The following is a 13,818-nucleotide window of genomic DNA, read 5'->3' on the forward strand; positions in this document are numbered from 1 at the left end:
CAATACATAAATACAATTTTCTATAAATATATGAATCTGTCAACAATTATTATTTATATATACATCATTACAAAGTACTTTTAGTCTCTTTGGCCAGAAAAACGTTGAAGACCTCTGGCGTAGTTAAAGGTGTGCAGCGTGGTGTGTTTCGGCCGCTGGGGGGCGCTGTGTTTTCTGCACAGATACGTTCACCTTAGCGGGACGCCGACGAACCTCTTCCGGGTTTACGCTCACCAGCAGAGGTCGGGGATGAATCTAACGAAGGCATAATTTGACTACATAATTGCGTTTTCCCCGCTGAAACGATACTTAGTAGGTTACTTTTCGGAATAAAGAAGCTTATTTGAACGTCATTTTTGTGACGCTGCTGTTGGTTTGGCTAATCGAGCTCAGTGTTAGCTGAACATGTCTGCGGAGGAGGCGGACAAAACAACCACCACTGATGCCAGTGCTGGAGACGAGGAGGAGGAATGGCTTTATGGAGGTAATAACGTGGACCATGCTGTCCGCAAACACAGCTCTTCTTTACCGAAAGAGACTCGGTGTGTTGCTCTGTTAACGAAGTGCTAACCAACAACACTCTGCTAGCATGAGAGGATGAGAGAGTTAGCATGTAAGCTAATCTAGCAGCACCCGTTTGCTTTAACCGGCCTGTCACACATTTTTTTTTTTCGAAATGTATTGTTTAGAGGATATCCTCTAGAGATGCATTCACACTCGCTAAAGCTCCCTCACCCCACCAACTGCCTATTGAAGACAACCTCCATATATAATACATATGCACAATTATGAGAGGCAAGAGAAACGTATACAAATAAAAGAAATAAGTAACCAAAAGTATCGCAAATATGTGGGTATATAAAACAAAACACACAAAAAGAGTCAAACATATGCAAATATATAAAAATATGTTTTGAATGAGAATTCAGCATAATCAACCTAAATTAGCTAGTAATGGTTTAAAAAATGTTTTTCTTCTTTCAGATGAGACTGAAAGCAAAGACGAGGACGAGGAAGCCAAACTAAACGCTGCAGTCAGGTATTTAACATCTCTGTTCACCCATATTAAACACTTTGGCTTTGTGTACATGATTTACAACTGTTTGCTGCTGTTTTACAGACAGAGGTTATCCTCACAGGGATAAAAAACAATGCAAAGGAAGACACACATCTAGAATTACATAATTCTGCAGTGAATTCGAATTCTTCATATTGCAGATAAAGGAAAGAAAAAGATAATAGCATAAAAAGACTTAGATGTTGTTTGTGTCGAATTGCACCTTTTTAAATTCTGTGTGGCATTTGCATGGTAATCGTGAAGTTGGAAAGCATGAATGAAGTGGAACTTAATTCGGAGCAGGGGACATATCTAAGAGCATGCAGGTGTTGACATGCAACGCTTTTGACTCGGTGCTTAAATGCAGCTGGTTAAAGAAAATTCACCAGATCTTTAAAAGACATTTCAAAGAAACTTGATGTTTATTGTTTCATTTTCTCTCCAGTGCACCTGCTGATGCTTCAACAGAGGATGCCGCTGCACACGCTACAGGGAACGGAGTGGCCTCCGAGGTGAGTGCAGCTGTAGTGTGTGTGCACACAGTCACAGTATGTGTTGTTACATTTTCCATGCTTTGTTGTCTGTTTTGTTTGTGTGCTGACCTACCTCCCAGTTACCTCCTGCTCATGTCTCATACTTTTCCCCTCACTGTCAGGCAACAGGTGATGGCGAGGTTGATGGTGCAGTTGCAGGCGAGGATGTCGACAGTGACAGCGACAGTGATGATGACGACGACGATGTCCGAGTCACCATTGGAGACATAAAAACTGGAGCACCACAGTATACGTAGGTTTTTTAGGTGTTTTGTGGATTATTTTAACTGTTATTTGCTACTTTAAAGAAAGTCAATGTGTTTATGTTAGTAAACAAACAGAAATTGGGTATTCCTACCAGATGCTTTTTTGTTCCTAATCAAAAAGTAAAGCTCCTAGTATTTATTTTTACAATTCAAATTGTTGTATTTATAGGTTTGTTGTTGCTTTAATATGAGGCTAAAATAGCATGTATGGTCCACAAAAAAAACTGAGGATGCTCAAACTTTGGAGTGCAACATATGAACTGGAGTGAACTGAAACTGGCATTGATCTTGTCGGTATACACTATTATACTATACTGTATATGTGGTGTATTTGACAGCTAATTTAGAGGAGACCCTGTGATATCAATGACAGTGTTTAAGGATTTTTCAATTTTTGTCCTCCCAGAACTTATGGAGCTCCACCTGTCAATCTCAACATAAAGACAACGGGCTCCAGACCTTATGGACAAGGTATCACCCTCTCATCTTGAACTAGAGCATGACATTTTTCGGGAATTCCTGCGGGTCACGTGATTCCCGTGGGATTCCCGCGGGATGGGAGTCAAAGTTTTATTAATCCCGTGATTGGGACGGGATGGGAATAAAAATCAACGGGAGCGGGCAGGAGCGGGAACGCCATTAATAGATGATGATTTTCAGCCGTGTTAAACAACCAAAAGGACAGACACGTCCATTTTTGTAGTCATCTTTCAGTGAGCCAAAACTATTTTGACTTGCCTTAGCAAGTCAAAAGAACTACACATCCAACAGTGCTTTGACTTCCGGCCGGGCCGGCCACTACCGGAAGTTAAATGCGGGGAGGGAGGCGAGAGCTACAGACTAAAGTCCGACACAATGATCCGTCGGTGAGATTAACTGACTTTATTGGGAAGTCGCAAATATTGCATAGATTCATGCGAGTTGAATGTGATGAAAAAACAACAAAAAAACGGAGTTGGATGGGAGTGGGAGTAATTTTGAGTGGGAGCGGGAGTCATTCTACAGGAGTGGGACGGGATGGGATTTTTTTTTTTTACTCCGGCCCGGGATTGGGATGGGATGGGATTTTTCCTCTGGGAGTGGGATGGGACGGGAGTGAAAATCCACTCCCGTGTCATGCTCTATCTTGAACCCTTTTCTGTGGCTTCTTACAGCTTTTTCTTTTCTTCACTATTCTGCACTGTTCTGTCCAAAACACTGATCACATACATATCATACACAGAGAGTTTGAACATGATGTTCATTTCCAGTTAACAGGTTATGATGTTTATTATCCGCAGCCTCCAAGATGAAGGGAGTGGATCTGGATGGTCCTGGAAACATCAACGGGGTCCCAGTGCTGGAGGCAGACGTGGAGTCATTTGAAGAGAAACCCTGGAGGAAGCCAGGTCTGTGTGTAGCTGTATAAAAACATAACGATATGCAACAGTTCCTGTAGGCACCACAGTTATGTGCATTTTCAGGATGTGTGGTGTCATTGACAAACGGGGTTCAGTGTGCATTGTTGTGGTCTAACTGGTAAGAGATTATATATATCTCCTCGGGCCTAGCCACAGAGTCCACTAGGAAGGGCTGGAAAACCTGCCTGCTGCCCCTGTGACCTGGCCCCGGATGAGAGGAAGATATCATGATGTCATGCTTAACGTGTGTCTGTCTGTCTGTCTGTCTGTCTGTCTGTCTGTCTGTCTGTCTGTCTCTCTCTCTCTCTCTCTCTCTCTCTCTCTCTCTCTCTCTCTCTCTCTCTCTCTCTCTCTGTCTCTCTCTCTCTCTGTGTGTGTGTGTGTGTGTGTGTGTGTGTGTGTGTGTGTGTGTGTGTGTGTGTGTGTGTGTGTGTGTGTGTGTGTGTGTGTGTGTGTGTGTGTGTGTGTGTGTGTGTGTGTGTGTGTGTGTGTGTGTAGGAGCGGATCTGTCAGACTACTTTAACTACGGCTTCAATGAAGACACATGGAAAGCTTACTGTGAAAAACAGAAGAGACTGCGCATGGGCCTGGAGGTCTCTACTGTTGGCTCGGTGGCAAGCAAGATCACTGTGAGCGAGACCAGTACTTACTCTGTCCTTGTTCTGTTCTTTCTGTCGACGCCCTCTCCCTCTCATCAGTTAGTTTGAATCAAGTAGTTTTCTTAATGGTTTAAACAGAAAGATTACATTATAAGATATGCTTTACCCCCCTTTTTTTGACCAGAGGAACATTAACAACAGTTAAAACTGTAGTGTCATTTTATACATGTATATCTCCTAAATGTCTATATTGTTGATAAGGGACTGAATATATATATATATATATATATATATATATATATATATATATTTATATTTATATTTATATTTATATTAGGGGTGGGAAAAAAAATTGATATTGCAATATATTGTTGTGCTCTCGGTCGCAATAAATAAATCGATACACTGACGGCAAATATCGATATTTTGGGTCTACGGGTTTTTTTAGACTCCCGTCGGTGCGTCTAAGAGTTTACGGTTCTCCGGAGCGGATCCGCGGGGGCCGCCCACTCCCCGGGGGTCGGTCTGAGCTCCAAGTGGGTTTCACACAGCCTTGAGGGCATGAGTGCCGACTTTTCGGCCGGGTTTAATTGCCTATTTACGGGCAGGATTCCGAGCGGCGCGCTAGAGTTTACGGTTCTCCGGACGGAGCAGAACTGCGGGTTTGCGGTGCGTAATTGTAAGCGTGGCCGTGTGCTGGCCGGTGCTGTTGTGAGCTTCAAGCGCTTTTCACACAGCATTGAGGGCATGCGGACCCACTTTTCGGCCGGGCTCGATTGCCTATTTACGGGCAGGATTCCGGGCGTCGCGTGTTTACCGTCCGCCGAATGTGTGGATCCGCGACGCCATGTGCTGCCCGGTGTTGCTGTGAGCTCCAAGCGGTTTGAGGCCCGACTTCCCAGGTACTGGATGGGTGAACATAACTCTGCACATAATTGGTTGCATACTGAAATGTGCCCAATATTTCATTTAATTCTGATGTTATTCTTATCTTGTTTAGCTATTGTTAAACTAAAACGGGCCCAAGTTTACATAAAACAAGTTGCTACTGACTTTTCAGTATCAGAAAGCACTGTCCTGGTTTACATAAGACATGTTATTAATGTTCATGCACTTTAATGTGTCCAGCTGGACAGTGTTTATTCATTTGTACATTGTACGAAGTTTTGGAATTTATTTTTTATGCATATTTTTTCTTTTTCAATCACATACCGTGATATATCGTTGATGAAATTTCTTGCAATATATCGAATATCGCAGATATCGTGTATCGTGATATTATCGTTATCGTGGGCCAAATATCGTCACAGTATCGAATCGTGAGTTACCCGTATCGTCCCACCCCTAATATATATATATATATATATATATATATATATAATAAGACAAAAAACATTACATTTAAAAATCATTACTAACTATCTATACTATGATTAACACATGAAATGTATTAACAAGCTTATTTTTTGGCTCTTCCTTAGGTTCAGCAAGGCAGGACGGGCAATGAAAAGGACATATCCAGTTTACCCATTCACACCTCAAAGCCAGACTTCACATCTCCTGTCAGCCTGTACAAGCCTGCTGTCAGTCAGGTCTCCAGGTAACACTTCTGCTTCTATCTTCACTTATAAATATATCTGCTCATATAACACCTTCCCCTAGAAGTGATGTGTACAGAAAAGTAGATAAGCTAAGAACGGAAGTGTGTTTCCATCCACGTGTTTTATGTGCATTTTCAAATTAAGTATTAAAAACCTGAGTGAAAATGCTTGAAATTAACAAAATGTTGAAATATGCAAATTAATGTTGTCGGTTCTATATCAATAAAAGGTGAAGCATGTGACTTAAACGTCCGCTGAGGCCCAGCTTCTGACACAGCATTGAAATAAATGAACATTTAAAGAGTATAGGGAGAGTGAACATTTTCATTTTAATAATTTAAACATGACTTTTATTCATTGCATTGTGACTGTGTGTCTATGTGCATATGTCAATTAAAGCTTTGAACAGATACATATCATAACATTAACTATTTTTATGGAATGCAGAGCAAAGTTTTGTTGAACAGATCCATAGAAAAAAGAGACGGCAAACTGGTTGGACGGACATGCCGCTCCACCAGAATCATCTCTGAATGCAAAGCAGGGCACTGAATCTAGAGAGATCATTTTTAATAACATCTCATTTCCAATAGTTACTGAACATTTCCTTAATATTGGCGTAGGAAAAACCTTTGTTAATCGTCCCTTCAAACTTCGATACAGATCCGATTGCCAGTCAGCAGGAGCCTAATTGACACCAACAGTTTAGCTCGTTATCTCGCGTAAACGTAGTAAATGGAAACATGCAGTAATTCACATTTTCTTTTTCCTGGTTTCCTGCAAGATGGTTTGAAATGTGCACTACATTTGGATGGAAACTTGGCTTTTGTATCTCGACAAGGGAGGGCTGTAAGAGGAGTGTCCCTGTGGTTAGAGCAGGTCATCCCATGTATGTGTGTGTTTAGGCCGTTACTCTCATCTCCTTTACCCCTGTCCTTTGTTTCTCAATGGTAGGATCTCTCCCCCTCAGTGGCCTGGCCCGCCCCCGGACATGTCCTATTATACGTAAGTTGCCATAGCCTTGTCCCCACTTGGTGAAATGCTCCTGATGGGAAATGTATTGATGTGGGGCTGGAAAGTTAATATAAGTTAGAGCTCTGACACTAGAATATCACCATTGTAACTGAATCCACAGCTCGTTGGTTCGGTGGCTTGTTGATAACTGAGAATTTCTTGATGTAAATTGAAAACCTTTTTATAGAGATTATAAATAGGATTTTTTTCTTTCTTAGATATGCAACCTTAACACTAGGATTGTAGTGTATCCGTTAAAAGACATCCTTACTTTCATAAAGGTTAACTTTGGTATATTTAAATAAATGTCTAGATCAGCCAGGCCAATAAATATATCACCTACGTTAGGTTTGAGGTCCCACTCAGTATGTATATTGGTCACAGTTCTAAATCTAAGTGGTCTTTATCCAGTGTAGATGTAGACGTGGTGCATACTCAGTGCCTTGATTTTATTTTTTTGTATTCCTTTCCCAGGAAGACGAGTGGAACTATAGATGTGATTGGTGGAGGGACGGCCACCATCAGCAGGGTTGAAGGGCGACGCAGACATAATCTAGAAGGCAACAATATCCAGGTACGCGGAAGCAACATAGTCACTCTGAATTCAAAAAACACACTTTTTGTATGTGATTTCATTTTTCCTGGTGAAAACATGTTGTTACCCCTACTACACTATAGTTAACACCAAAAGAAACTGTTGCGAGTGTATTTTGTCATCTTGCCTGTTTTCTGCAGGTGATTGCTGAACAGTCAGATGCTGAGCCAACTGCAGCAAAGATTCCCCCCTTCTTTCCTCCTGGACCGCTTCCTCCAAACATACCCCCGCCTCCTTTCCTCCCTCCACCGCCCAACGTCAACGCTGCACCTCCACTCATCCCCCCACCCAGTAGGTTTATTGTTTCTACACTGGTCTCTTGGTGTATTTGATTTGGAGCAGCCATCCTATCTTACCTCGCATCTGCTCCGTTTTATTGTTATTTCTCTCTGTCTGCCTCGTAGGGTTGCCCATTACTGTCCCTCCTCCTGGTTTCCCTCCTCCACCGAGTGGCCCCCCTCCTGCTATCATCCCCACTATGGACAGGTACACACACACACACACACACACACACACACACACACACACACACACACACACACACACACACACACACAGTAGACTGTGTATAAGAAGTCAACCATGAAGTAACTTATTGGTTTTAAAGCCACAAGTTGAGCATTTTCACTGCGCCATCTTGTTGTTGTTTTTTTGCAACCAGCAGTGACATGATATGGTGGAACTCAGTAAAACCGAACACCAGATTAGACATTTTTAGGCGACCAAAGTGGTTACAGTCAATTTTCATGAACTGAAACCAACCTAGAACAATGGCTCATTACTTGACAAGTTTGTTGCAAAACCTGCATGTTATCTGGTCAAGTGGAGTGAGAGTCAGGCAGTCAGTCAAGTGATGAAACCTTCGAGTAATGAAGTCATCGTGCCACATGTAGCTTTAGGCCTACATTCATGTAACGTAATCTTAGGATATAACTATCTGGTTTTAGATAACGTTTTTCTTGTGGTCTAAGTGGTGTAGTTTCTTCCTACTTATTTTTCACAATCTAATCGGGGACAATGCATTCGTCCATTTTGAAGGAATATGACTGTTGGTAGTTGTTGTTGGTTTTGTTGAAGTATACCAAATTATTGCTTTATGGGTTATTGATTTGAGGATGATTAAGCTAAGATATGTGCTAACTTCAGTTGTCACACAATAACTATTCACATATTCTGCAGCCTGATGGAGAGCAGTCAGACACTTGTGTCTGTGTTGGTGAGGTTGGCTCACAAACACCAAATGTCAGATGTACAAAACATTAATTTTGGACCTGTCAACATTTTTAAAATTATTAATTCACAATCATAGTATTTTTTTAGAAAGAAGCAATACTTTTATTTGGCACCTTTCTCTATCAATATTACCTTTTTAAAGCAGGCATGTCACCGTTCTATTACAGCGAGACTACAGTCACAATGGCTTACTGCCAGCTACGCAGCCCACGAGCCACACACACACACACACAGCACAACATCTGCATAAGCTCTCCTGCTGAAGTCTCCATCTTATCTGTCAACCACTGTAGCTTGTTAAATGGGTCACCAGACAAACATTCATCAGAGAAAAGTGTGCTTTTTTTGCAGGCTAGATAGCAAATTTACCAATTACATTTTTCTAGATAGGGTAGATATATTTCATGCTGTATTGTAACATGTTGCCTTTCTTCTCTTTCCACAGTGGCCACCCTGGAGGTTATGATGGACGCTCTGTCCCTCCATACCCATTCCCTCAAGGTAGGAATCTGGTTTTCTAAACTTTTGTCCATTAATGAGAGTTCATATATCATATAATCTTGGAAAATGTCCCTCAGTTGTTTGAACGATTCATCAGAAATATAAAATAGATATTATATATATATATATTAGGGCTGTCAAAAGATTGATTTTTTTAATCGCGATTAATCGCATTTTGTCCATAGTTATTTTTTGGCACATTTTTTTTTCTTCTTCTAAATGTACCTTAATGTATTTTTTTCATATTCTTAATACTTTTGACAACATAAGGGCAAATATACTTGATTTATGAAAATGTTTATTTAACACTTCAAATATCCCCTTACCAAAACATGGGATCAAAACAGGGTTATAAGAATATATCACAAACAATTAAAGTGAACATGTCACAGGAGATAGTGTAACAGGACATAAGTACAGTTAGGATATTGTGCATTGGCTTGCAAGTGATATCTCAGACTGGACGTGCTTCTATGGTAGCTCATTTCATACCCACAGTACGCGCAGATGACTTTGGTCTTATCGACTGAACCATCTGGCAGTCTTTTGAAGGTGAATTTGCCGTTCACAAATCGATTTTAAACGCGTGTGGACGCGCCGCTTCCCAGTATTGCATGCTTGGTGGGCTGCCACTAGAGGATGATTGACAGGCGCTCTCCTTTAAACAACAACTTTTTGCGAGCGTTCGCGAGCGTTCCCGAGGCGGCGAGTCGAGCCCGGCGCCTCTGATTAGCATAAAGTAGATTCGACTTTACTTTAGGCAAATGAGGAGCGGCCAACTCGCGCGCCGTCTCTCGACATTCGCCGCGACGCTACCAGAATGCATTGCACGGCTTTTCACATAGACAATGAATGGGACGCGGGGAAACACCGCTGCCTGTGGACAGGCACCTTCCCTCTGGATCAAGACTACAGGTGCCACCGACGGCCATAAATCATACAATGAGCGTTTTTTTTTTTTTTAAATACCGAGCGTTAATCGCGCGTTAAAAAAATTAACGCCGTTAAGAGGATGTTGCGTTAACGCGTTATTAACGCGTTAACTTTGACAGCCCTAATATATATATATATATATATAGAAATTATGACCTGTTTAACGTCCTAACACTAGCTCCGAGCAGTTTGTGATACATAATTAAAACTACTAATGCCGTTTTCTTTTTTAAATAAAAATAAAATAAATGATTTCAAATTTTGTGTTTTATACAAATTATCACTACAGATACTTAGTAAAAGATAATGTTTAGATTTTTTTGACAGGTTACACTGACTTTTTTTGGGACAGTGGTGGAAAAACAGAGTTGGTCTGGAGACTTGCAATTCTAGTTCTTAGAAAGAATTGGCAAATTAGCAGGTCAGATTTGTCATCTCTAATAACTATCTCTTCGGGTACCTTCCCCTTTGCCTTTCAGGAGCATACCCGCCACCCATGACTGGAGGTGTGCCTCCTCCTTGGCCCCCCATGATGGAGAACTCTAAACCCTGGGACTACTATTCCCGTCGAGACGACAAGCGAGAGAAGGAAAGAGAGAGGCCCAGAGAGAGGACACATGAGCGGGAGAGAGAGAGGGAGCACAGCCCTTCAGCTATGAGCTACACCAGGTGAGATGGACAGAATCGCACAGTTGTTGTCATAAAGTGTCGATAAGTGGGTCAGTCGTTACATGACGGATCCATATTGATGTAGTTTGTCTGTTAGTGTCATTAGGGCTCCAGACTTACTTTCCCAGTGGCAGCACTGGTGCGACCAGCAGCTCTTGATCTATTCCCACCCTGTTTTTGGAACAGCATGGGATAGAAGTCTGTGGAGGAAAGTAACTCAGTACTTGTATTCAAGTACTGTATGATTTTGGGGTACTTAAACTGGTACTATATTAGTGTTTTTAATTGTGTGGCGTTTCTTCTTCACTACATTTCAGATGGGAATATTGCACCAGCTGCAACACTTAAATGCATCCTCCATTAATAATAATCTATTAAAATGTATAATAATGCAACAACTAAAGAGCCCATTTGGCTGCATACTGAGCACATTTACTTTTTGCTTCAAGTACATTTTCTTGATCATACTTACAGAGTTCTTTTTTAACATCTTAGTACTTCAGTAATAAGTGATCATGAATTAAGAAAACATCTTTGTGAGGGAGCATTTCTGCCCTGTCTGCACAAATACGGTCCCAACTGCACTCTCTCAATTGTGAGGTTGATTTTTGAGACCTTGGAGGTGGGGAAGAAATAGACGGTGTCTGAAGTCTACGCTCCAGTGAGCGTGATCAGCGTGTGCTCGTATGAGCGGAACAGTGAACAAATTGGCTATCACAATAGCAATGGGGTGCATTCAGACATAAAAGTCTGTAGGTTTACAGAATGGAGGGATATTTAATAGGAACAAAAAGAAGACCAGATGTTGCTTGCGAGTCGACGTGCTCAGTGATGGTAAATCCAAAGAAAATATGACAAAGTAGGGCTTCATTCATAACGTTTAAATTCAAATTATTATTATTCAAGGTGCGAATATGAGACTGGGAGCATTTTGAATGCTTCTTAAAGGAGTCATCACCTGGAAATCGCAATTTCTCTTGTTAAAACATGCATATCTGTGTTTGACCTCAGTTGAAACTTGCCTGAAAGGCTGGAGTTTGAAAGTGGCGCCGTTTTTTCGCTTCTGCTCTTTTTCCGAACAGGAATAGCACACAAGGGTGTGCATTCCTAAAGCACGAGATTTTGATTCTGCGCCTTCGGTGACGTCACCGTGGCGGCTACTTGCATAAGCCCACCCCTCTTTCACCACCCAACCCCGCCCCGTCCGCTACCTGAAATCGCCGAAGCGCCGCCATTATGTTTTGGAGTCTGCATGCAGGCAAGCCCCCCCGGCTCTGTCCTTCCTGCGGCGAATCAACGCGCGCCTCATTACATATTATACAATGCACATCCGGACCAGTCAAAACCTCGCGCGTAATCTCGCGTGATAAAATCGCGGTACGAAAAAGGGTCAGAACAAGCTCAATGTTTGATTAAAATTTTTTTTTTTTTTTCTAATAAGTTTTACGAATTGATCCAAAGCGATCCAAGGGGGGCTGGATACGTATAAAACCAGGTGATGACTCCTTTAATGGCTCTCAACATGGTCGACGCCTGTGACTCGTAGCCGACGGTGTTAACGCCACGAACTATATAAAATATGGCAAACATTCTGACCGAGCTAACCGTCAGAACCAGAGGGGGAACTGGAGGATGGCACTGCGCTTCACTGGACTGCGTTATCAGCTGTAACCGCCTTAGAAGAGGAGTGCAGAGCGGCGCTGTGAGCTCGTCAGTGGCTCACATGCCAGCTATGTCACAAAGCAACAAAGCATAGGGGCTGCCCATACATGAACATGATTAACACTATGAACTATACAGTTTATAAATGAAGGAAAAGAGAGTAAAGATATCAGAGTGTGTCTGGCATTAGCAGATACCCGGAGTTGGGGTATTTGAAGAGGTATCATAGGATTTCTGTCTTCAGTATTTTGTGTTTTGAAAACAATTTTACCCTTGGAAGACACTGAAAATCATATTATAAGCAAACGGAGGGATAAGTCCTTGCATTCAGTATTACTCTACTGTAACATCAAAGGGCCTATTTTTTTTTATCAGAGCATAGGCAGCATGAAAACATGACATTGTAAAGTGAAAGCTCTTGTTCTTTCAACTCCTGTAGCGACGAGGAGCGGTATCGTTACCGCGAGTACCAAGAACGCAGCGGTTATGCGGAGCGGCATCGTGAAAGGTCGAGCCGAGAGAAAGAGGAAAGGCACAGAGAGAGACGGCACCGAGAGAAGGAGGAGGGACGCCACAAGTCCTCTCGCAGGTACGTAAACGCACGCTAAACCCTTCCCCAGAATCATTGCAGCAACTCTAAAGATGTGAAGATGTGAATGAGCTTGGGATCTTAAAGGCTGAGCATTGTTGTATTCAAAGAGTCTGATCCTCCATTTTCCTTGTCATATTTCCATCTCATACTAAGTAGCTCTACATTGCAATATGAGAACAGTGCTGTTACTTTATTTCCATGTCTTTTAGCATGATTTCATGCTATCGTAATAATTAAAACCTTTTATATAAACCTTTTATATATATATATATATATATATATATATATCAGAAATGCTTTCTTTTTGTCGTCTCTACCTCTTGTCTTTCACCTCACATCACCTCCTTTATTCTGATTTGGCCTCTCTGCCATTTTAATAACCCTTCTGTCTGTCTCCGTTTCACTTCACCTTTTCTTTTTTTCACCCATTGATCTTCTTGTCTCCGACATAACCTTTTATCTCCCTTCCCCTATTGTCTTCCCTCCATGCCCTTTACTCTCCCTTTGATATCTTTCCTCTGCCTCTCGAATCTCCCCTCTCGTCACCTCCTCTGCCCTTTCAACACTCCTATACTTCTCCTTCGATTAGCAGCAGTAGCAGGAGAAGGCACGACAGCGAGGAGGGCGACAGCCACCGGAGGCACAAACACAAGAAGAGCAAGAGGAGCAAGGAGGGCAAAGAGGCCAGCGAGGAGATCAGCGCAGACCAAGAGAACCAGGAGGCCATGGAGTAGTGGTCACCACCTTGTTTGTCCTCTCTCTGTCTGTCTTTGGTCCTGTCTGTCCCTCCATGTTTCCCACCTTGTTCAATCACTGTTCTCCTCCCTCCTGCTGTCGTTCATCCTCACCATCACTTCAAGCAGAGAATGGCTGAAGCAGAGGAGGTTAAGGAAGGGTGGTCGTCCTCTTTACTTCGTCTGTCTTTCCATTACTAGCTGACATCAGACATGGCATCAGTCTGTCTTCATCCCCCACCCTCTTTCTTCCACATCCCCCCCCCACTCTCAGCACTGCTGTAACAATTAGGTAATGTTCAGAGATTTCACTGTATAGTCAGAATGATCAGCAGCTCTTTAGCTCTTTTTTTCTGTCCTTTGTTTGTTTGGTCTTGTCCTGTATGAAGACATCTATAGACAGCTGTCAGTTTGTTGAGTTCAATTAAA

The 13,818-nt window shown here is 42.1% G+C and overlaps 1 protein-coding gene across 2 annotated transcripts; it reads left to right on the forward strand.

Moving 5' to 3' along the window:
• Nucleotides 1-216: 216 nt before the first annotated feature.
• LOC311011500 (pre-mRNA 3'-end-processing factor FIP1-like) lies at nt 217-13,817 on the forward strand. Of its 2 annotated transcripts, none has more exons than XM_084006474.1 (16): nt 217-484; nt 985-1,039; nt 1,503-1,569; nt 1,713-1,843; nt 2,263-2,327; nt 3,137-3,244; nt 3,755-3,885; nt 5,337-5,455; nt 6,411-6,461; nt 6,945-7,044; nt 7,206-7,356; nt 7,470-7,551; nt 8,744-8,799; nt 10,212-10,401; nt 12,503-12,652; nt 13,245-13,817. In XM_084006474.1, exons 1-16 carry the CDS (start codon nt 406-408, stop codon nt 13,387-13,389), a joined length of 1,680 nt encoding a protein of 559 aa, XP_083862600.1. In that variant the 5' UTR covers nt 217-405; the 3' UTR covers nt 13,390-13,817. The 2 variants fall into 2 exon arrangements, with proteins under 2 accessions (XP_083862600.1, XP_083862601.1); XM_084006475.1 differs by having other exon boundaries at nt 13,248-13,815.
• Nucleotide 13,818: the final 1 nt, after the last annotated feature.

Source organism: Eutrigla gurnardus (genome assembly GCF_963514095.1).
Source record: "Eutrigla gurnardus genome assembly, chromosome: 3".
NCBI classification, from domain to species: domain Eukaryota; kingdom Metazoa; phylum Chordata; class Actinopteri; order Perciformes; family Triglidae; genus Eutrigla; species Eutrigla gurnardus.